The sequence below is a fragment of the Odocoileus virginianus genome, chromosome 1 (assembly GCF_023699985.2).
Source record: "Odocoileus virginianus isolate 20LAN1187 ecotype Illinois chromosome 1, Ovbor_1.2, whole genome shotgun sequence".
NCBI classification, from domain to species: Eukaryota; Metazoa; Chordata; class Mammalia; order Artiodactyla; family Cervidae; genus Odocoileus; species Odocoileus virginianus.
In genome coordinates this window covers 67,203,109-67,228,048 of record NC_069674.1, presented here as the reverse complement: position 1 = coordinate 67,228,048, position 24,940 = coordinate 67,203,109, and the positions used below count along the sequence as shown (strand labels likewise).

The 24,940-nt window shown below is 39.2% G+C and overlaps 1 protein-coding gene across 1 annotated transcript in view; it reads left to right on the top strand.

Moving 5' to 3' along the window:
- The first annotated feature begins 1,409 nt into the window (after positions 1-1,409).
- The window catches only part of PRKAR2B (protein kinase cAMP-dependent type II regulatory subunit beta), a 103,670-nt gene continuing 80,139 nt past the window's right edge, over positions 1,410-24,940 (top strand). Inside the window, exon 1 of the mRNA XM_070469162.1 lies at positions 1,410-1,979. Within this exon, the coding sequence (XP_070325263.1) occupies positions 1,673-1,979 (307 nt within the window). The 5' untranslated portion in view covers positions 1,410-1,672. The remainder of the gene's footprint in view (positions 1,980-24,940) is intronic.

Sequence of the window (24,940 nt, the reverse complement as noted above, 5' to 3'; positions counted from 1 at the left end):
GGTCAAGATGATAATGCTTATATGGTCTATATATTTATATGGTTAAAGTTTGACTAATATTGTGGACCATGCAGTGAGGATCATGGTTCTTTATAAAAACGTTCTTCTTAAAATGCTTGACCCTCATCATCGGAAGTGCCTTACTATATTTAAAAATAAAATCATTATGAGATTAAGAAATGCAAATAAAGAAAATAGTCACTCATGGAGTGACTACAGTTGTATTATAAACAAAGGGTTATTTTCAAAATGTATTTTTATTAAAGGGACTAGTTTGTTACATCTTGATTTCTAGTCTTTGAGGTTTCTGAACCATATATTTACCATTTTTTGTGTGTAGATAGAAATCACAATAACTGAGCTTGCTCTTGAGATATTTCATTTTACAGTGATGGTCATGATGAAAAGTGAAATATGTTTTTAAACACCATTTAATTGGCAAAAGACATTTGCTAATTCTAAACTGTAAACATTCTCAGAATAAGGCTTGTTTCAAAGTCAAGGACTTCCTGAAAAGCACACATCTCAGATTCTATTTCTCTTTATACTGAACTACGTATTCCTATTTTTGGAGATACAATTCAAAACCACTCAAAGCATAAGGGAACGTTTTAAAATAAACAATAACAGTTTAATCAGGCAAAGGTTCTTTTGCTTGAGGGCCATCTGTCCTGACATTGACATTTTACTCAAATTGCTGCGCTATCCTCTTTGAAGGCCATCGACTAACGTCTAAGGGCCTCACAATAAATCGGGCATTTGTCTTAACAAGCAGCAACTACACCAAGTGGACAATGGGATACTATCAGTGAAGCAAAACAATAAAACAGGTTGAGTGGAGTAAGGCTGTATAACACATGGCGAAAGAAAAAGAAAGGTGTCACAAAGATGGGGCATTATTTCTTTGCCCAAAAGAACCAGTACTACACGACTTTAAACAAAAGACATCACCCGCACGCACGTATTACTACAACTAGATTCTCGGAGGAAAAGAAAATGACGCTAACAAGGTGGAGGCCCAAGTTTCAGGGCAAACTGCGTGGCACCAGCTCTGCTTGGACTCGGGGTGGTGAAAGAGGCGTGGGAATTCGGCCGAGTGGCCCGTCCTCGCCGGGGCGTGCGGACAGGTGGACTACTGGGCGCGCCCGGGCCCGGGGGTGACCCGGGGAGTGCCGAGTTGGGGGTGTGGGGGGACCCGCCCGGGCCGCGCCCCCTAGGAGAGTGCCCCGCCAGCCTGCTGGCGCCGGCCTGCGTGGCGTCTTCAGCCCCTCAGCTGTGCAAGTGGCGGGTGCTCGGCGCCCGCCGGCAGGGTTGCCATGGTTTCCGCGGGTCACGTGGGGGCGCGCGGAGCCCCCTCCCGCGTGCAGCGGTGGGGCGGGGGCGGGGCGGCCCGGGCGGGGGAGAGGAGCGGCCGCGGCGGGAGCGGGAGGAGCCGGAGATGCTGCCAGCCCTCCCGGGGCCGAGCTCGCTCAGCCGCCGCCGCCGCACCGAACAGCCGCGCGCCGGGAGCCGCGGGCCAGGCCAGCCTGGCTGCCGGGGCCCAGTGCGCCGCGCTCGCAGCCGGTAGCCCCGCCAGCGCCCGTCTGCGCTCGCTTGGCCGCCGCTGGGCCCGAGGCCGGTTCAGCGAGGGGGCGAGGGCGGCGCCCGGGCGCCCGCCGGCAGGGGAGGCAGGATGAGCATCGAGATCCCGGCAGGACTGACGGAGCTGCTGCAGGGCTTCACTGTGGAGGTGCTGAGGCACCAGCCCGCGGACCTGCTGGAGTTCGCGCTGCAGCACTTCACGCGCCTGCAGGAGGAAAACGAGCGCAAAGGCGCCGCGCGCTTCGGCCATGAAGGCAGGACCTGGGGGGACGCGGGCGCCGCCGGCGGGGGCGGCACCCCCAGCAAGGGGGTCAACTTCGCGGAGGAGCCCAGGCACAGCGATTCGGAGAACGGCGAGGAGGAGGAGGAAGAGGCCGCGGATGCAGGGGCATTCAACGGTGAGGACCGGATCCCCCGCGTGGGCCCACACCCCCGCCGCTCCCCCCGGTCCTTAGATCCCGGAGCTGCGCTCACCCACCTCTCCCCGCCTTCCCTACCTTCCACTCGCGCCCACCCCCTCAGCTCCATTTCTGTCTCTTCCACTCGCCCACTTTCTTCCTCCGCGCTCTCGTCGTGCCCTCCTCCGTGTCCCCTCCTCGGGAGGTGGGGAGCCGAAAGGTGAGGCGTCTCTGCCCACTCGCCCCACTCTCTTCCTGGGCTCGGAGGCAGAGGCCGGCAGGAGTGGGCATCTGAGAAACGACTTTCGCTGGGGTTGCATAAATGAAAGTGGCCCATTTGGCGTCCTCTTTCAGCCCTTATGTGTATTAGTGGACTATCCAAAACGAAGAGGCGGAAGGGTGGTCAGTCGCATTGGCTTCACTCTTGTTAGGATGGCAGATTCACTAAAAGGAGCGTGAAATTGGACTCACGGGGCAGAATGGAATTTATAGTGATAGCTTTGGCATTCTTGGAAACAAGAGTCGTCTATTATTTTCCAATTTACCGATAGCGTGTTGTATTCTTCGGGGACACACAACAAAGGATCCTGTTTAGCCTGCAACCCTTGGGGTCTTTGGAATGAGGAAATGGGCTAATGGTTTGATTTAAAACAAATTTTGGATGATTTGATGCCTTAACAACAACAACAACAACAAAAACCTGTGGGAAAAACACTGTAGGAAGTTCTGAAAGCTTGTTGGTTGTCTTTAGAATGAAAAGCAGTGAGTAATTGTAAGGACTGTGCCAGACACTGAAGCTAGAAAGAATGAATGGGAAAGAAAAGGGGGTTTTCTCCAGTAGCTGCTCCTGGCAGGTCCCACCCCTCCTGCTTATAACCCTCTTTTCCTGACACACGCAGACACGCTTACACATTAACAGCCTCCTGCATTTACACAGCATGCCTAAATCCCATCTTTGTGGCATCCCAAGCTAAAATACCCGGGTGTGCAAATGTGCAAATGCTTTTTCTTTGTGGTATAAGACAAACGTGCTTTCAGCATCACACCAGCTTTTATTTATTTACACTACTCGTGGTTTGTGTGTCCACAGTGCATTTCATATTTTAAAGTGTCATTTCCTTGTGTACGTTTCTAGGAAGGTGTTTCTTTTCTTTGCAAAATTGTTGAAGTGTGTTATAAAATTAAGGTATTTTTAGCTTATCTGAAGCAGTCACAGAAAGCCCTGGAAATTACTGCTCTCTGAAGATAAAATGGAATATTGTTACTTTAAAAATTTTGATTTTGGACTTTGTAATGTTTCCAGGGGTAGGATAATCATAGTCTTCATTTTGCACAAAAACTTAATTGAATGCTTTTCTTATTAGAAATGGCATGAGGAGGAAAGAGTGCAGATTTTAAGCAGACGGGCAGGAGAAGCCACTGATGAATGACACAAAGGGTAGAGACATCTAATACCTCTTTTATGCTTGAGACACACATCCACACACGAGTACATCCACATGCACATGGACACACACAAAGAAAACAAAAAGGACTAGTTTCCCAGACTGGAGAAAACCGAAGACTGAGGGACTTGGTAAAGAGCCTATATTTGTTCAGTGCAATATATTGTTAGTATAACTAAAATACTTTGCTTTTGTAATGTTTTGAAGTACTTTGCATTTATGATTTTGTTTTCTCTTCAAAACATTGTAGACCGTACACAGAACAGATTTCATTTCCATTTAGCAATGAAGAAATAAGCCATTACCTTCTGAGTAGTAGGGATCATTAGTATGGTTTTATAGTCTCCAAAGCACATTTATTGTAAAAATTACTCAGTGTCAGTTTTACTAAATACTAGTTAACCAATTGCCCAATTTATTCCCCATTCCTACCTCCCAGCACCCCCTGACTTGTGACTGCAACCAGTTTGGTCATTATCCAGTGCACACATATGTGTCTATGTATAACAGAAACTTTGGCAATGGTGCTTCCCTTTTCTAGGTGCAGTGAAAAATATATATTTAGAGTAATCTCTATTCTAATCACTTCTCAATTTTTTAAAAGTAATTTGTGTTGAGACCCCCAATTTAAAGAGAATTCTAGACTACCACTGGGTTGGCAAACTTTTTTGTAAAGGGTCAATATTTCAGGCTTTGTGAGCAACATAGTCTCCATCGCATATTCCTCTTTTTAAAAAACAAAAACAAACAAAAAAAAAAACAGTCCTTTAAACATGTATCCCCTCTGTACAAAACTGGCCACAGACCAAGGCCATAGTCTGTCAACCCTTGGTCAGAGGAGGAAAAAAGTCAAAATAATACTCTTGGGAAGAGGGAGGGAAACAAGGGGAGTGAACCTATCAGTTTAATGCCTAAGTGCTGAAATATTAAAAAAAACACCTGATACTGGGAAATCCTCATGACATAGTAAAGAATAAGAAAAGTACTAAAGAATGGGGAAAGTACTAGAAGACAAGTCTTAATTTACTGAAACATAACACAAGATGAAAAGGATAAGTCATTCTTAAATTTTAGTATATCTCTCAAAGAATTTTGATTCTGAAATGAGTATTACCTGGTACTATGCTTTTGGAGCTGTTTTGAGTAGGTTGGGGTGGACTTGGGATTTTTTTTTATTAGGTGATAACTACTGTTCCCTGACCGTACTTTGAGAAAGATTGGTCAACAGATAATGATGATTGTAATATCACTTTCTCTTATTAACAGTTAAAAAATAGCTGCCGTTTATTGAGATTGTGTGCTAGGCACTATCTAAATGCCTGGACTCGTTATCCCAGTCTTATAAGATGAGACTGACGGTCGTTGAGTGTTTCACAGCTGGTAGGCTGCAGAGGTGTGGGCCTGGCGCCATGCCTGTGCTCTTAAGTCCTGGGTTTTATCTCTGGAAAGGGGGTGGGCCTGGCATCCCTTGAGCATCCCTTTTATGTCAAGCTCTGCTTGAGGCCCTTACTATGTTTTCTCTTTAAGGTTTAGAAAAATAAACTTGTCCAAGGTCACACACAGGACTAGTGAGGCATAGAGCCTGGTTTCTTACTCACATCTGCCTGACCTAAGATCATCAGAGCTCTCTCCCTTAATGAAATTTGTCCAGCTGGCTGAATCAGAGGTCAGGTGTTCCTGCCTTTTTTTTTTTTTTTCCAGTGATGGTGATGAATTTGCATTGATTAATTCATACCTACTCTCACGAATCCCTTAGGACAAGTGATAGTATTTGTGAGAGCTTGTTCAAAAAGGCAAGTTTTTGACCATGAAGCTGGTTGCCATTGACTCCCCCAGAGAGATCAAGCTGTGACCTTGAACTCATAGTGTGGTGGTTGAATCAAGCAAGTGAACCAGCATTTGGGACCTTGGCCAAAAGTCTGATGGGTGAAGGTGGTCTTTACTTCTCTTCTCCATTTCCAAAGGATTCTTCCTCTGTTGATTGCTTTCTTGCTCCCCTCCTATTCTTTTCTAAGTTTATCACTTCTGATGTTTACTTCCAACTTGTTGTCAATTCTTGTTAAAAGGGCAATCTTTAGGTGTTAGAATGATAGTGGCATATTGTGATCCCCCTTTCTGGGAATTCTTAAAGTCCTGAGAAAAGCTATAATTGAGACTCTGTGTCCCTCTTCCCCATCCTACAGAAATCAAATGAAACTTGACATGTCTCTTCTGCAAGGGCCATGTCCCCAGGCTTGGAATTATTAGGAGGGTTGCAGTAAGCCAAAGAGTTGGATCAGTACCAATTTGGAGTGAAATCTGTGGCAATTAATACAGGCGTCATTGGGAGATCTTTTGTTGCTCAATTATTTCTTAAGTGAAATAGCTCAAATTACAAAATGAAGTAAATAAAATTGACAGGTGCTGCTCAGTCATGTCCAACTCTTTGCAACCCCATGGACTATAGCCCGTCAGGCTCCTCTGTCCGTGGAATTATCGCAACAGGAATGCTAAGTGGGTTACCATTTCCTTCTCCAAAATTGACAAATAGTTGGAAACAAATTACACGTGGGCCCATGAAGAGGAATCAAACTGGAAGAAAAATAGACTAATGTAAAATATGGAAGAACTAATATACTAAATTATGAAAGGCAAAGATCTCAAGGTCAGGTTAATTTACAGGGCAAAACTATAGAACCATGGCTTATAAGCTTGGATGTCAAAGATATATAAATAGAAATTTAGCATGTAAAATCTGTGACTTAATCCTCTTAACTCTGATTTATGTCAAATCTTTTAGGAGAACTTTATCTACCTTTACATTTTTACAATTTAAGGGGATTGTGTAGAGTTTACCAGAGATCTTGAAAATTATGCAAAATATTGGAAAGTTGGAGCTTATGGTGAGAGATTAAGGGAACAAAGGTACATAGCATGAGAGGAAATGGTTGAAAGAGCTGAGAATAGCATGCATGTGTCTGAAAATTTTTCTTAAGAGGATTAAGAGCAAATGTTCTTCATCTCTATTAAATACAGAATTGGAAGAGCTAAGCCTTATTGTAACTTGAAGAATAAAAGTCAGAAATTTATCTGTCTGGAATGACGTGTGTGGTCTTCTTATAAAATGAGATGACAAAGCAATGAGGGTAATAGATTGACTTCCTAAGAATCTGCTGTGAAAAAGTTCTTAACCTTGTTCATACTGGAAGTAAAAAAACATGTTGACATTCACGACCTGACTGACAGTAGGAAATTGTAGAGAGGAATCAGAGCTTTAAAGGAGAGTTGCTTTGGTTGATTTTTTAGGTTCACTTGTGTGAGCTCTTTTTTAAGAACTTGCTCTGTGGAGGGCTCCTGGAGACTGTTGTGAGACAAAGCAGCCAATCCTTAGTCTCCTACATCATGTAGCCATCAGCATACAGCTAAAGAAAGAAATTTATTTTAGTCATGGTACTTGTGCAATGGAGTGAAAGTTAAAATATTGTTTTAGTATACAGTCAACCTCTTAAATCCATTTAATCAGCTTGAAAAGCGTTCATGGAAGTTGATTTTGGAGGGTCAACTTGCAACTTAGACAATGTCTATTTTTTTTTTAATGTATGAAATTATGTGCTCAGCATGTTGACATGTCATAATAATAGTACTTGCTTTGTGAAGTTTTAATGAGGATAAATGGAGTAATATTTGCAAGGCCCTTAGGATACTGCACCCAACAAGCATCGGTTACCTGTTAAACAAATAATCTCATTTACAAGAGGTCTTCCAGAAGTATTTTCTTCACAATGAGGCTTTCATTGTTTGGTGGCGATGAATCTAACGTTTGCACTTTTTACACAGATGAAATAGTAAATGAGCTAGCTGGGCAGTTTCTCTTAGGATTTAACGTGAAGTTATGTTGCATAGTAATAAAATCCACTCATAATTTGTAGCTAAGCACTCTAGGATTTTGTAGTTAATGAGACTTTTCTGGTCTTTGGCTATTGGAAATTTATATAGTAGTTTTAAATCCTCCTCCTGAAATGGATTACATCATTCATGACAATGGCTGAAATATTAAAGCCATTATTTTAGTTAGGAGCTTAAAACAACATTAGAGAAGATTTTTAAAAAAATATTTTGTGTTAAAGATGGCAATTACAATTTTTCAAAGAACAGTTAAGAACATTATTCATTTTAATAGTAGCATTAAATGGATTACTTTAGGGATTGAAATTGGGAAATCAAAGGATTTTGGGTGTCCTTTCTCAAACGTTTATCCATCTATTACTTTAGACTTGGGAAAAGGGAGGGAGGAGGGTGTGGAAGGGTGGGAAAAGAGAGAGGAGGAGGGAAATCAGTAAAATCAGTTGCAATTTGTGAAGGGTTCTTTGAGAAACTGATACCTTTTCTTAAGCAGTGGCATAGAATAAAAGCATCTCAACAAAAACTGAAGCATTGGATACTTTCATATGTTTACCTACCTATCTTAAAGATCAAACTGTAGCTATTATTTAACTTAAGACTGTTACAAGCTTTCCATTTGAAGGCTTGTAAGCTTTCCATTTGAGTTTGTACATAAAGTGATATATTGTGTCTGGGTGGGACAGAGTAAATATTTAATGGTTATTCATTGTTGCAAATCTCATTCCCTGGATTCCAGTAAATTTCCAGCTGTCAAAGTTATGTCCATAGCTGTGTCAAAAAAAAAATATTGTGTGTCTTTTTCAACCATGTGGATACTAACAAAATATCTTTGAAATTGTCAAGGAGGAATTCATATGTGATCCCTTAAAAAGAGAAATCTTAATGAGAGTAGTAGGTATAGAGAAAGCCTGTGGTGGAAGTAGGGGTTGATGGGATAGTTGGGCTAAGGGATTCAGCGAAGGTGTTTGAGTTGACTGACCTCGGGGTCTGCCTTCGCGGTGTTCAGAGTCAGAGTGAAGGGGCTGAGACCTGGGACAGCCCTCGAGGAGAAAGAACATGTTTGAGTTGAGAGGTAGGATCCCCTGCCCATTCACCCACTGCAGACATCTGCTCATTCACCCACTGCAGACATATTTATTGAGAGCCAACTCCCCTTTTTTTTTTTTTAAGAAAAAAGAAGTAATTATTCTTTAAAGTTTACTATCTCTAGACTCCTTAAGAGACAATCCTTTTGTCACAGACTGTCTCATAGATAGACTATGTTGTCTATAACATTTAACAGATGGAGCCGCTGAGAGCCAGAGACATTCCTTGCCCAGATTTAGTCCGTTTTGGTCTTTTTGTTCATAGAATTATCACTTAACATTTTGTGTGCTATTGATATTAACTTACATACTATAAATCCTTTCTGTCTTCCATCAGGGTGATAGATAAGGTCTAAAAGGCCAGGCTAACAAGAAATACTTGAGTACTTTTCCCTTCAGAGTCACCAGTTTTTTTTCTCTTTGATTTTTTCATTGCAGTGAAATTTAATATTAGATTTTATTTTTGTATCAATTGCTTAAGGAGAGGCAATGGAAAAGAAAAAAGAGTGCAGTGACTTTTCTGAGCTGGATGAGTTGTTGTCTTCATGTTCTTGGTCCTGTTCTTATTGTCCTTCCAGCCTTATCCTTACTACTTAGTTGTGATTGAGATGGTCCTGGTTGCAAAACCCCATACGAAAACTTCGCTGCAATACTGATTATTATCTTTATTTTATGGGAGCAAGTTTTTGTGTTTCGGAAATTCAAAATGACTCAGACTGTTCCATTATGTAATTATTTTGTGGAAAGAATTTGAGCTCAAATTTTCAGGTCATGGCTTACATGAAAACAACAATCTAAAAAAATCAGAAATATAAACACAGTTGGTGTAACATTTATAAATGTTTCAGCAATAGGCTTTGCCATGTGTAGCTTAGTATGTTTGGAAGCTAAAAAAAAAAAAATCATTCCAGTTGCTGCTGTTTAAAAATGTTTCTGTATTTTAAAAAAACGACAAAAGGTCAAAATATAAACACATGTTCCACATAAAAGTGAAGCCAAAAAGATACACTGTATACAGTGATTCCGGTATCCGTTTGGCTGGGGACTGACACTGTTTAATTTACATTAGCTGTTCCAAGATAGAATAGTTCATGGGAGTTTTACTGAGGGGATTTTTTTTTTTTTTTGGATAAAAAAGAAGGAAAAACTTGCATTTGTTTAAATACGTTTTAGTTAGACTCAAAAAGCATCTTTCCAAAAGGTTCTTAATTAAAACATGACTCAGCTGTTTCATTTCAGTTGCTATAGAAAGCTAATGTCTGTTAAATGATATTCTTTTTATTTAATCATTGTTAACATTTTTGGCTACTTAACTGCCAGGCCCTGAATAAGGCTATTATACATATCATTCAGCCCTCCCCAGAGTGAGTGGTAGAGTCAGGATTCGAACCTGACAGTCTTAAGTTCAAAGCCCATCTGCTTGACCACACACTTCAGTGTTAGTAACTCTTAGAGCAATAACATGGCTGAAAAGATCCACATATCAAAAAATAAGCCACCTACTTTTCGCTCTAAAAATTTAGTCTAGCTCAGCATTGATCTGGCCCTTTTGCAGTTTGCTTTTTCTCTCTGTTCTACCCAGATTAGCACTTCGTATGCTTTTCTTACATCAGCTCTATTTTCTTTTATTTTGCTGTGCTCTGAAGCTTATGAGATCTTAGTCCCTCAAGCAGGGATCAAACCCGGGCGTTCGGCAGCGAAAGCACAAAGTCCTAACCACTGGGCCATCGGGGAAGCCCCAGTACTTGGTGGACTTTCTAAAATCAATAAAATATTTATTTTTAGAAATGAACACCTCATATACTGAGCTGTTTAATTATCAATTTTTTTATTATGTACCCTCATTAGCAAAATTGCTAATGAGGGAATATAATGAGTATACACATCCCAAGTATGTCTTTATAAATGTTGTGCATATACCAGTATATTAACTTACTATGTATATGAGAAAGCGTTGTTGTTGTTGTTAACTCTTTTGCACCCCCGTCGACTTTAGCCCACCAGGCTTCTCTGTCCATTGGATTTCCCAGGCAGGATAACTGGGGTAGGTTGCTATTTCCTTCTCCAGGGGATCTTCAAGTCCAGGGATTGAACCTGTGTCTTCTGCATTGTAGGCAGATTCTTTACCACTGAGCCGTCAGGGGAGTCCCATGAGAAAGCATTCTACAATATAAATTTTGAAAGGGAGAAGTAAAAAGTCATTGTAAACAAGTTCTAATTTTTTCCTACACCCTTAAAGACTGCCTTGTACTCTGCCTGGGGGTGCATGACCCCATTTTGGAGACCACAATCCTAACAATTCAACTAAACTGATACTCTATTAATATATAAGCTGGCTGTAATAAACTTTGGCTTCCTCTTTTAAGCTCATGAATTATAAGGTCCTAGTGTGTGTGTGTTTGTCTTTTTTAAATAGACATTCATTAGGTAAGCTAATTGTTTAACTCAGCTGAAGTTTGGCAGAATAAAGAGGAGAATTCTATCTTATAAAGAGGAAATAAAATCATACTGCCTGACAGATAAGATCCAGGCTTTTTCTTTTAAATTTGTATTCCTATCTGTACCTTGAACTCCACCTAGATTATAGAGTACTAAGGTTCTTGGTACACATTTTGGGGATGTGATAAACAGAATCATACCATGTTATAGGTGTTTAGTTAAGAATCACTAAGTCATGGAAATGCTGTCTGAATTAGAAGAAAATTTAAAGTTCAAAATATTTTAAAAGATTAGGACCAGGCAACACCCTAAGGAGAAAAAAGTTAAAAATAAAATAGTTTAAAAGAAACGCAGTTACATAGGGTATAGTGGTAAAGAACCTGCTTGACTGTGCAGGAGACACAAGAGCCATGGGTGCGATCCCTGGGTCAGGTCATATAGTGTGGTTCAAGATTAATGTAGTCAAATATTCTTGCCTGAATTATTCTCTTGGTCCTAGGTACCCAGTCCTCTTTCCTTAGCTTTCTGCCAAATCCCAGTTTTTCTCCAAAGGTTAGCTTCATTTCATGCTTCCAAAATATCCTTACAAAATTCTCTGGTTGACATGAATGGTGTCAAAATGGCAGGAAGAAAGCTCCGTGGCTGTCAGATGTGCTCGGCACAGGCAGGCAGGGGTATGCAGTAATAAGCTCCTTCCCTCCTAGACTTTCCTGTGTGCATCTCACTTTGTTCACATTAGGTGGCCAAATACATCTTAATTAACCTCAAGTTGAATACTGAATGTCTAATAATAGTAAATGTCTGCAAGTGTGTGTTTCTGAAGTGATCGAAACCTTCTTGGGCATGTGAATATTTAAAATAGCCTCTTGATAGTCCTTTATATTTTAAACATTTTAAAGTATTTTCATGAACTGTAAAAGCCTTTGCTAGTCTTCAGTTTCGTAGTTTTAAACTTCATTATATTAAACAAAATAAGGCGGCATTATATTTTGGTCTGGTATTTGATCATTCTGCAAAATGCAAAGAACACAAGCATACAGGCTTGTCTTGCAGCTGAGAATTGCATATTCTCACTGAGTAGACGTTCTGATCTCTCTACACTCACCATGTCCCCGCTTCTGCTTCTGTGAGCCCTGCATTGCATCTCAAATGCATCTGTTGCCCCGAACCTGTTTTGTCCTTTTTTCTCTCCGTCTTCCCTCATTCCTACCACCTTGAAAGATGCTGCCTTTGTCCCTTTATTATGAGAATCCTGCTCACCCCCCAGGGCTGACTTGCTCTTTGGAACCCTCCAGTTTTAGCTGTAGTTCCAGCACAGACCTCCCCTCTCCTTAAGATTTGGTGTATCTACCTGCTTACCAGCCACCTCTGCTTGCATATTCTTCAGGCCGCTCAAATAATTTTGCCCTAAACTGAATGTGTTACCGTCATCTCCCTCAATTATTATTCCTTCCACTTTTCCCCTCCACTAATTTGATAAACATGGTCAGTCGAGCCCCTTTCCTCTGTCTCATACTTGTTAAGCCTGGGAGTTTATGGAAAACAGATTGCTTTTGGTGCTGAAAATTTTTAAAGTAACGCTGAAAAATCAGAAACAGTGAAAACTTTTTAAAAATATGCCCTGGCTTTGGCATAAGCTCTGGGTTTGAATCTTGATTCTGTCATTTATAACGTTTGGAACCTTGAGCAAGTTACTTTACCATCTATGCCTCAGTTTCCTCATCTGTGAAATGGGAATTATGACAGTACTTACCTCAGAGGGTTAAATGAATTAACTGTGTCTGAAATATATATGCCTTATATATGGGTTTGTTAAAAAGTGAGAAAAGGAAGGAAGGAAAGGCAAGTTTTAGAAGTCAGAACATGACAGTTTCTAAAAATGAAGTTTGAACACAGGGAGCTCAAGCTGGTGCTCTGTGATGACCTAGGTGGGTAGGGTGGGGGGTGGGAGGGAGGGGGTATATGTACACTTAGGGCTGATTCACATTTTTGTATAGCAGAAACCAACACAACATTGTAAAGCATTTACCCTTCAATTAAAAACAAATTTTAAAAAATGAAGCTTGATTGAGAATGTAAGACACTGGAGATTACTTTCAAGTCAGCATAAGTGTTAGGCACTCAGTCATGCCCGACTCTTTGTGACCCCACAGACTGCAGCCCACCAGGCTCCTCTGTCCATGAGATTTTCCAAGCAAGGATGCTGGAGTGGGTTGCCATGTCCTTCTCCAAGGGATCTTCCCAACCCAGGGATCGAACCCGGGTCTCCTGCACTGCAGGCAGATTCTTTACCAACTGAGCTACAAGGGAAGCCCTTCAAGTCAGCATAGTAATAGTAATTAAAGAAAAAGTTATGAATGAAAAGTATAAAACTAAAGTTTTTAGATCTTTCAGCTAAGTGTTTCAAACTTCAAAACCCCTTGCTCTTTTAAATCTCAAGTCCTCCTTTAATTCTATTTGAAATGCAAGGTAAATAGTCTGACTTTAAAAAAAATAAGGGAAAGAAAGCAATGGGATAATGCTTTGCTTTGCTTTCACACCATCTCCTTCCTTGAGAATCAGTGTTTAACTGGTAGAATAAATATATTTGTGTGTGTAAAATCTCCCAGTTTATGGTTTTATTCAAGTTTTAATAAGTCATTTTAAAACAACTTGGGAAAGAGTAGGTAGGGTTATTGATAATAAGTACTTTATTTAAATGAGGCAGATGCTTATAGTAAAAACATGAATGTGTGCCTGAAATATAAATTGGAAAAATTGGTTGCATTAAATTGACAGCTTGTTGTCATTTCCTTATGTCATAATATTTATGAAAGAAAGCTTGTGGTGGGACAAACTTTTATACCTAAGTTTTATGTTAGAATGATTTCATTCTGAAAACCCATCATTCTGTACTTGCTCCAATACAAATTACTATCTTAATAGATTTTTAGAAAGAAAAAGACAGTTCTTTTGGATCTTTGTTTTTACATGGAGTTTTTCACAGGTCTTTGATATCTTATTTGACTGTCATTAACAACAGTTTATCCACTAAGCAATATTGGGATCTTTGATTCCTAATAATTCCTTAAAAAGAATTCAAAAGATATTTTAGTGCTCAAATTTTAAGAAAAACTCATCTGTAAAAGGATATTTTGTGAAATATATTTTAGGAGCACATTTAGCATTGAAAGAGTACAAAGCTTCAGTTATGCAAGATGAATGAATTCTGGGAATCTAAGTATACAGCAGGGTGACAGTTACCAGTTCTGTACTGGATGCTTGAAATCTGCTGAGAAAGTTGATCTTAATTAAAATCTTCACACATACAGAATGGTGACTATATAGAGGTGATAGTTAAATTGTTTAGCTTCATTGTGGTGATTTTTTTCACAGTGTAATCATAGTTTTTATATGTCAAAGGTAACAAAGTAAAAAAAAAAAATGCAATGTAAACTAATCTGGTTGGACTGAGAGTATTGAGAGATTTTTATCTCCAAAACCAAGTAGAGCAGAAATTTTCTTTCTCTCTCTCATTCTCTTTCTTTCTCTTTTTTTTAAATTATGAAGTGTTTCCAATATACAAAAATGAATACCCATATAAACCATCCCTTGACTCTAACAGATTCTAACATTTTAACCCTTCAGATTTTTTTTTCTTTTAAGAAAATAATTACACATACAGTAGGAGTCTCCTTGCGTGTCCCTCTCTTATCCCATTCTCTTAACTTCCTTCTCCATACATAACCACCACTATGATGAACTTGGTGTCTATATTTCCTATTTTTGTTTTTGTACTGTTACCTCAAAGGCATCTATTTATAGATTAGGAATGCTATTTTGCATATATTCAAATTTTGTATAATTGTGCCACTTATAAAAGTTTCATTTATGTAAATTATCATCCTTCAGCTTATTTTTGGGAACCGTGTTTGAGATGATATTACATTGATTCATGTAGCCCTTGTTTACTTCTTTTAAACTGTTAGTATACCCTTATGTAAATAGACAGTTTATCCATTCTTTGATAAATATTTTGCTTGTTTCTAATTATTTGTCATTACAGTGCTGTGATGAGCATAATGTGTGTGTGCATGTATGTGTATTGTGCAAATGTACTCGAGTTTTTTAAAGTGTGGGGACCCCTGGAGGACCATTCCTCTCCTATTCCTTGACCTTTTCAGGGAGTCTATGGATTGAAAATAATAATAATAATAATATATAATAAGTTCTTTGCCCTCCTCCTCATTCTCTCATAAGTATATAGTGGAATTTTCCAGAGGGTGCATAATGTATGCTATTGCAGCAGACTGAGTGAAGAAGTAGATACAAGAACCCAACTGTCTTCTATTATGCCAGATTTGTAAAAATGTAAAATAGTCATTATTTTTATTAATTTTTTTTGTTTTGGAGAATGTAGTTATTTTCCATAAGAACATGTTGTTTATAATAATGTGTAGTTGTCTTACTGTTCATTTTTAAGTGAAATAATTTTAAAACAATTTTAATTTCTTATACAATATATATTCATGACTATCACCCATGTAAACAAATAATTTTTAAGAATGTAAAGAGATTTTCAGACTGAAGTTCGAGGATTGCTGCTCCAGGTTATATATCTAAGTGTAGAAAGGCTAGTTGGAGGGAACACCCGGCTTTCACTGTACCTCATTTTGCCTTATTTGCTCTGCAAAGCTATTATCCAGTTTTCACCCTCAGCAGTTGTGTAAGAATTTCTAGTTCTGCACATTCAAGCTACCATTTGATGTTGTCGGATTTTAAGCAACTTTGCCAATAGGATGGATGTTACCTCGCGATCTCGTGAATTGAATTTGCTTTTCCTTGATTACTGTTGATCTTGAACATCTTTTTTATGTTCACTGATTATATTTGTAGTTCATCTTCTGTGAAAAATATTTTTTATTGCCATTTTTCCTATCTGACTGTGTTGTTCTTACTGATTTGTATGGGTATTATTCTTTTTCCTTCCCCTTCCACCCATCCATCTTCTGGTCACTAATTCTTTGTTGGTAACATGCATTAAAAAATATCTTATCCCAGTCTTGGGCTTGTCTTTTCATTTTGTTTACAGTAACTTAGGTTGAACAGAGTTTTCTTTGTTTTTTCCTCTAGTGTTATTGAATATAATCAACATACAGCACTGTTTAAGTTTAAGGTGTCCAGCATAATGGTTTGATTTATGTACATCATAAAATGATTACCACACTAGGTTTAGTGAACATCCATCATCTCATATAGATGTAAAATAAAAGAATACTTTTTTCCTTATGATGAGAACTCTTAGGATTCACTCTCTTAACAACGTTCAAATATAACATACAGTAGTGTTAATTATATACATCTTATTGTGCATTACATCCCTAATACTTACTCATCCTCTAACTGGAAGTTTAAACCATTTGACTATCTTCATCCAGTTGCTCCTTCTCTCAACCTCTGCCTCTGGTAACCATAAATCTGATCTCTCTATGAGTTTGTTTATTATTTGTTTGTTGAAGAATAATTGACCTACAACAAACATTCTGTTAGCTCCTGGTGCATAAAATAGAGATTTGCTATTTCTACACGTTGCAGATTGATTACCACAATAAGTCTAGTTACCATTGGTCATCATACAAAGATTATCAATACATCATTATTGATTATATTCTCCTTGCTGTATATTTCATCCACATGACTCATTTGTTTTGTAAATGGAAGTTTACCTCTTAATTTCCTTCACTTGTTTCACTCTTTTCACTCATGTTCATGCCTTTTCACTCAAGAACAGAATTTCTTGATTTTATCATAGGCCAACATTAATCCCTTTCATCATACTTACACTTTTTTGTGCCTTAAGAAATCCATCTCTGCCCCACATTAAAAAGATAATCTCTTCATTTTCTTGTAAAAATGAAAAAGTCTTCAGTTTCACACTTAAGGTTTTAATCTATCTATAATTTATTTTTGTGCATGGTGTGAGATAAGAATTTCATTTCATTTTTTAAAAATATGCATCTTTTTTTTACCATTTCCCTCACTGACTTTTAAACATCAGTTTCTCATTTTTATGTGAATGTACTTAAAGGCTATTCTGTTCTATTCATTTGTCCAGTCTTTCATTTTAATATTTTTATCTTAATATGACTTTATATGGTCCTGATACATGGTAGGGTAATTTTTACTTTATTTTTTGGGACCAAAGTTATTGCAGATGGTGACTGCAGCCATAAAATTAAAAGACACACTTACTCCTTGGAAGAAAAATTATGACCAACCTAGACAGCATATTAAAAAGCAGAGACATTACTTTGCCAACAAAGATCCATCTAGTGGGCTATGGTTTTTCCAGTAGTCATGTATGGATGTGAAAGTTGGACAATGAAGAAAGCTGAGTGCCAAAGAATTGATGCTTTTGAACTGTGGTGTTGGAGAAGACTCTTGAGAGTCCCTTGGACTGCAAGGAGATCCAACCAGCCCATCCTAATGGACATCAGTCCTGAATATTCATTGGAAGGACTGATGCTAAAGCTGAAACTCTAATACTTTGGCTACCTGATGCGAAAAACTGACTCATTGCAAAAGACCCTGATGCTGTGGAAGATGGAAGGCGGGAGGAGAAGTGGACAACAGAGGATGAGACGGTTGGATGGCATCACCCACTCAATGGACATGAGTTTGAGTAAATTCCAGGAGTGGTGATGGACAGGGAGGCCTGGCGTGCTGCAGTCCGTGGAGTCGCAAAGAGTCAGACACGACTGAACTCAACTGAACTGAACTGAAGTAATTTTTACCATATTTTTCTTCAGAATTGTTTAACTACTCATGGGCTTTTGTTATTCCACAGAACTTTTAGGATAAGCTTCTTTCAATGATATTGAATCTTCCTGTCCATGAACATTGCATATCTCCATTTAATCAGTTTTCCTTTCATTTCTACAGTGTTCTGTAATTTTCTCTACTAAAGGATTTTCTTGTCTTTTCTTAACTTTATTTCTAAGTTACTTGTTATTTTTTGTTGCTATTATAATTGTGATTTTTTTTCCCTTACATATTCTAATGTATTTTTACTGAAATATATATAAGGAGCTGTTAAATCTCAATAATAAAAAGCCTCTAATCAAACTGAGCAAAAGACTTAATAAAGAAGACATAAGAATGGCCAATAAACCCATGGGAGAGTGGTCAGTATCTTTGGTTATTAAGGAAATTAACATTAAAATCATAATGAGATTCCACTAAGCACACAAGAATAGCTAAAATAGAAGACATGTCTTATATTAGCAAAGATACAGAGTAACTGAAATTCTTGTTTATTCCATGAGAGTATGAAATGGTGCAAGCAAGAAATCAGCAGGTTTTTTAAGGTTAAACATTTATTTACCTGGGACCCAGCAGTCCTGGGTATCTGCAGTGCTGTACTTGGTCACTCAGTTGTGTCTGAGTCTTTGCAGCCTCTGTGGACCATAGCCTGCCAGGCACCTCTGTCCATGGGGATTCTCCAGGCAAGAATACTGGAGTGGGTTACCATTCCCTCCTCCAGGGGATCTTCCCAACCCAGGGATCAAACCCGTGTCTCCCACATTGCAGGCAAATTCTTTACCATCTGAGACACCAGGGAAGCCCATGAATACTGGAGTGGGAAGCCTGTGCTTTCTTCAGGGAATCTTCCTGACCCAGGAATCGAATCAGGGTTTCCTGCATTGCAGACAGATAGTTTACCAGCTGAGCTACCAGGGAAGCTCCTTCTAGGTATCTACATGAGAAATGCACATGTTCACAAAAAGATTTGTATAAAAATATTTATAGAAGTTTTATTCAGAATGGCCCAGATTGGAAAAAAAATAATCAACAGGAGAAGATAGGCAAAGTGTAGTACATTCACACAATGAAATACTACTCAGCAATAAAAAAGAACAAACTATTGATCTTCTCAGCAGTGAGAAAAAATCTCACATTTGTATGAAATTCAGAGACAGGCAAAACTAAGCTGTGGTGGTAGATAACAGTAGTTTCCTAAGGGATGGTGGGAATTGACTGTAAGGAGTTGGTGGAAACTTGCAGGGGTGTTGGGAATGTTTTGCATGTTGATTGGAGTGTTGGTTACATAGGTGTGCACATTTGTCAGAACTCTGTGAATTGTGCACTTCATTTTATGTCATTTCCACCTTGATTACAAATAAAACTGTTTGAAACATAGATGTTCTTAAAAGCCTCTTTCCCACATTTTAATTGAAAAGTGCTTTTGCTTTCCACACTGATTAACTTATGAAAGTTTTCATTATTTTTGTTGGAAACTAGCAACTGGGTTGAATTTTTCTAATTATGGGTCGTAAATAGGATTGCATTTTACTGTTTGTACAAAAAGTCAAAGGCCAGTGTAACTCTACTGTTTTAAAGTTGATTTTATGTTCCAGCCAGTACAGTATTTTATGAGTTTCATAAACTTAATGTGTGTATAAATTATCACTTACATTTGTCCAAATAATCTATAAGTATCAGGAAATAACCTTATATTAATTTTTTGATAGCACTATTCATTCAGTATTTGTTGAGTTAAATATGTATTAAGCAGAGTTCTAGGTGCTGGGTATACAGTAGTGAAACAGACAAGAAAGGATGCTGCCCTCTCAGTAGCATGGGAGGAAACACACAGTGAACATAACACACAGGATGGTTGGATGGCATCAACAAATCAGTGGACATGAGTTTGAACTAACTCCAGGAGATAGTGAAGGACAGATAAGCCTGGCGTGCTGTAGTCCATGGGGTCGCAAAGAGTTGGACACTACTGAGCTACTGAACTACAGCCACAAAAGGATAGTGCTGACCACTTGGAACACAAAGAATGATGTGATTTGAGAGGACCTGCATGGGGTTAAACTGAGTATTCTGAGAAAATCCTCTTTTTTTTAAGAGGCATTTGAGCTGAGCCTAGAATAGCAGGAACATCATTCTATGAAGACAAGGTGGTGTTTTCTGAAACCGTACTTTTGTGATTAGGCCAACCTTAATCACATTTCCTGATGGTTTTGTCTTCACTTCAGAGCCCTTATATTTTTCTTAACTACTCTTTTTTGGGTCTGGTTTTATTGTGCCTTCAGGGATGTGTGAGGATTTGAACTCTCCTAGCTTTTGGTTTTTTGTACTGTTCTTAGTGGTATAGTCTGGACTGTTCACTCTTAGGGACAAAAACATTAGTCTCTGTAAATCTGCCCTTTGCACATATTTGATCTTACAGGTTTAGAAGAGACAGTTTTAGCATATGCAGAAGCAGAGATTGCATTGATGTAGTTTTGACAATGGCTTTTCCCATCTCCAGTTTTTCTTCAGAGCCCACATTTCAAAATCCTTAAAGTATTGGGAGCCTCTTTCTGGACATTGTTATTACATCAGCTCTGCGTGTGGCTTTATAAGCTTAGCTACCTTAAGACTTTTGTAGCTAAAGCTGAATTTTTCTTTCTGGTCCTAAGAGGGGATTTTTGGTAAAGTCCTCATGAATTAAGTGGAGAATCAAGTTCACTCATAAGCAAAAGTAAATGAAGAGTGTTTTTTCCCCAGGGTAATAGTTATATTCTATTACCTTGGTATTTTAGAATATCAGTTATATTTTGAGGAGTTTGCTTTGTGAATAGAAAGAATGAGACTGTGCATCTCTTTAGTGGTCCTTAAAGGTGGCATTTTACAAAAACTAAATGTCTGTATTTCATCTCATTCTGCCGCACTCCAGCCATGCTCCATGTATATGGGTAGATAGGACAGCTAAATCTCACGCTATATGATCAAAAAGGAAAAAGAAAACTGGTCCCTCAAACACTTGCTTCTCAAACAGTTCCCATCATGTCTGGTCAGAAGTACTTTGAGGGGACGTGGCTTTAACAAAGACACAGAAAATAAATAAGTGGTCCTTTGCAATGTCAGAAAGTAAGCATGTATAAAGAAGTTTGAAAATTGTGTTTGTTTGGTTAATTAGCACAGTATTTCAGATTTTGTTGTTTATTTGCTTTTGTTGCTGTTGATCTTTTAAAGAAGTTAAATTTTCCTTCCTTCAAAGGTAAGCCTTATAGCTCAGGCATAAGAGAAATTTACTCTGAGCCAAGTATTTATTCTGTCAAAAATAATTACCTAACATGGTTTCAGTTGACATAATTTCTAGAATCTTTTATTTAGAGAGCAGATTTGGAAAATGTTTATTCTAGAAAAGGTGACTCATGAGGCTGGGGATGTTAATTATTGTGCTGACTCCAAGACTGTTGTGTATGTCTTACTTCAGGGTACATGAACTCTTTTCTGCAAAAAGTATTTAACCAATGTGTCTACAGTATAGATAGGGTGGCTCTGTGTGTGTGTGTGTGTGTGTGTGTGTGTGTGTATTTAATGACCATAAATCACAACTCAGGGCTCTTATTTCTTTACTTGGATGGGACTTCTTTCCCAGCATTATGCTCAGACATGCAAACTATCTGTATGACTCTCAACCTGGCTTTTCTTTTTGAAGGCCAAACTCATTGGTTCATGCTTTCAGTTGACTGCATTTGTTTTCATAGAATTTCTTGACTTTTCTAGTTTTCTGTGAAATTTCTCTTTTACCTAAATCTTCCTGTTAGTGTAGCTGCTTGTGTGGTGTAAGCCCTTGCAGCCGTAGTATTTGAAAATACCTTCCGACTCGGTCAAGCTCTTCAGAGGCAAGGACTCTGTCACATTCCCAGTGCCCAGCATCCACATCCGATGAACAGCAGCGTAAGTGGGACAAGGAGACTTGCTCTGTTTACTTCACAGAGTTGATGGATTCACCCACAGCTGTTGATTCAGTGCCTCTTATCTGCCAAGCACTGCTTATCTTGGGCTTCAGGCAAAAAGAAGTGAGAAGATAAGCAGGTCCCGCTGGCACTGGCGGGGAGTCACAGGTGTGGGAGGTTGTTTTCCCTGCTAGGAATAGAGAGGCTTATTCAGCCATCTCAAGTAATAGAGCGTTTTTCTTGTAAGGATGCTCCGGGATTAAAGACGACTTGGATCAGCTACACTTCTGTGTCTCCTGGGGGTGGAGGAATTAAGACCCATCTAGTTTGGAAACTGACAGAATCTCTGGTTAGATAAGCACGAAGATATTCATAGGAACACAGGACTCTCAGTATTCTGATGGAATGGTACTTGGGAGAAAGTCAAACCTATATAAACATTTCTGTATTATCCCTTGAGGATTCATTAAGATCATAGGTTATATCTGTTTCAAACGTTAGAGGCATTTAGTATATTCTTAAATCATATTTGTTTGTTTCTCTAGGCAGATAGTACAGTTGCTATATTTTTCCTTCTATATTCTCCTAATATTGAGGGGGGGGGTGTATGTGTATAAATACACTCCTGGAATATCCATAGAATAGGAAAGTGAAAGTCGCTCAGTCATGTCCCACTCTTTGTGACCCCATGGACTATACAGTCCATGGAATTCTCCAGGGCAGAATACTGGAGTGGGTAGCCTTTCCCTTCTCCAGGGGATCTTCCCAATCCAGGGATCAAACCCAGGTCTCGCACATTGCAGGGTGCATTGTTTACCAGCTGAGCCACAAGGGAAGCCTGAGATTACTGGAGTGGGTAGCCTATCCCTTCTCCAATGGATCTTCCCGACCCAGGAGTCAACCCGGGGTCTCCTGCATTACAGGCAGATTCTTTACCAACTGAGCTTTCAGGGATCCATAGAATAAGAAAATCTAAAGGTGGAAACCAAGAGTCTGCGAAAACCTACTTTGACTTAGCAAATTTTAAAACATCATCTGTTAACTTTTGTGTGAATTTGTTCTGCTCTTTACTTTGTATATTTAAAAAATGGTAATGTTAAAATTGGTAATATTAGCTTACAATAAATAAGCATCGATCTTTTATATTTGAATAGGAATTTATAGTTCATCAGTTCAGTTCAGTCGCTCAGTTGTGTCCGACTCTGTGACCCCATGCATCGCAGCACTCCAGGCCTCCCTGTCCATCACCAACTCCCAGAGTTTACTCAAACTCATGTCCATCAAGTTGGTGATGCCATCCAGCCATCTCATCCTCTGTCGTCCCCTTCTCCTCCTGCCCCCGATCCCTCCCAGCACCGGGATCTTTTCCAATGAGTCAACTCTTTGCATGAGGTGGCCAAAGTATTGGAGTTTCAGCTTCAGCGTCAGTCCTTCCAATGAACACCCAGGACTGATCTCCTTTAGGATGGACTGGTTGGACCTCCTTGCAGTCCAAGGGACTCTCAAGAGTCTTCTCCAACACCACAGTTCAAAAGCATCAATTCTTCGGTGCTCAGCTTTCTTCACACTTCCAACTCTCACATCCATACATGACCACTGGAAAAACCATAGCCTTGACTAAATGGACCTTTGTTGACAAAGTAATGTTTCTGCTTTTTAATATGCTATCTAGGTTGGTCATAACTTTGCTTCCAAGGAGGAAGCGTCTTTTAATTTCATGGCTGCAATCACCATCTGCAGTGATTTTGGAGCCCAAAAAAATAAAGTCTGACACTGTTTCCACTGTTTCCCCATCTATTTGCCATGAAATGATGGGACCAGATGCCATGATCTTAGTTTTCTGAATGTTGAGCTTTAAGCCAACTTTTTCACTCTCCTCTTTGACTTTCATCAAGAGGCTTTTTAGTTCCTCTTCACTTTTTGCCATAAAGGTGGTGTCATCTGCATATCTGAGGTTATTAATATTTCTCCCGGCAATCTTGATTCCAGCTTGTGCTTCTTCCAGCCCAGTGTTTCTCATGATGTACTCTGCATATAAGTTAAATAAGCAGGGTGACAATACGCAGCCTTGACGTACTCCTTTTCCTATTTGGAACCAGTCTGTTGTTCCATATCTAGTTCTAACTGTTGCTTCCTGACCTGCATATAGGTTTCTCAAGAGGCAGGTCAGGTGGTCTGGTATTCCCATCTCTTTCAGAATTTTCCACAGTTTATTGTGATCCCCACAGTCAAAGGCTTTGGCATAGTCAATAAAGCAGAAATAGATGTTTTTCTGGAATTCCCTTGCTTTTTCGATGGTCCAGCGGATGTTGGCAATTTGATCTCTGGTTCCTCTGCCTTTTCTGGCACTTTCAAAGATGTTTATTTTTCCTTAAAAACCCTCTTGAATTAAGGAGGGCAGAACTTACCTTGCATATTTTTAAAGTTGAGAATTTAGCTCAAAGTTACACGATTCATCCACGGTTTCCTGGAAGGCCATGGGGCTCGCAGTGGAGCCCACACCTCCTGACCCTTGTTGGTGCCCAGTGGTGCGTCCTTCCTCACCTTCCTCCTGCTCCTCTTCCCTGTACTTGGGTTCTTGGAGAGAAAACACCCAGCACACCCTGCCCAGATGCACATTGCTCTATTTCCAGTGAGGCCTCCACCCTGAATCTCAACCTTCTTCCCTATTTTGGCTGCTGGACTGGAAAAAAAGAAAAATTGTGAAGGTTACTGTTGGTTTGCCAAGAGCTGATGCAGGAAACACTTGTGTTTTATCTCTGCAAGTGGATATGAAGGGATATGGTTATGAGGGATTGGATTTTTGGTAATTTTGTCAAAACCTAGTGTTTACCTTGACAACTGCATAACACAGGCTTGGTACACCCATCTTTGAACTACGCAGTCCCGTGCCCCATTTACTGTGGGACACAGAAGTCATTGTCATGGAACCTCTCTACCCACAATTTAAAATTTTACATAATTTCTAGGAAAAATATAAAGGAGAAACAAAGGCAAGTAATTTATAGTAATGTGCTGCAGTAGGCTTGTGGTTACATGTACACAGGGAAACATAGTTAGATTCTCCCACTTACTTGTAGAATCACTAAGAATATGAAAGCTGCAAATGTAATCTAATCAGGTGTATTCTACTGGCCATTCAGATACCCCAATTATAGTAGTGACATGATTTTTTGAAATGATGAACGAATGTTAGTATAATTCCAAACAAAACAAAATTACCAGAAATGCACCCAATTCCTTTGATTTATGTTGTATTTGTGTTGCAGAAAATTTTATGTATATTAGAACTGCATCTAATAATTGAATATATTTTTAAAAATAATCTTATTTATTGATCTTTTGGCTGTGCCGGGTGGGTCTCCGTTGCTGCACGGGCTGGGCTTTTCTGT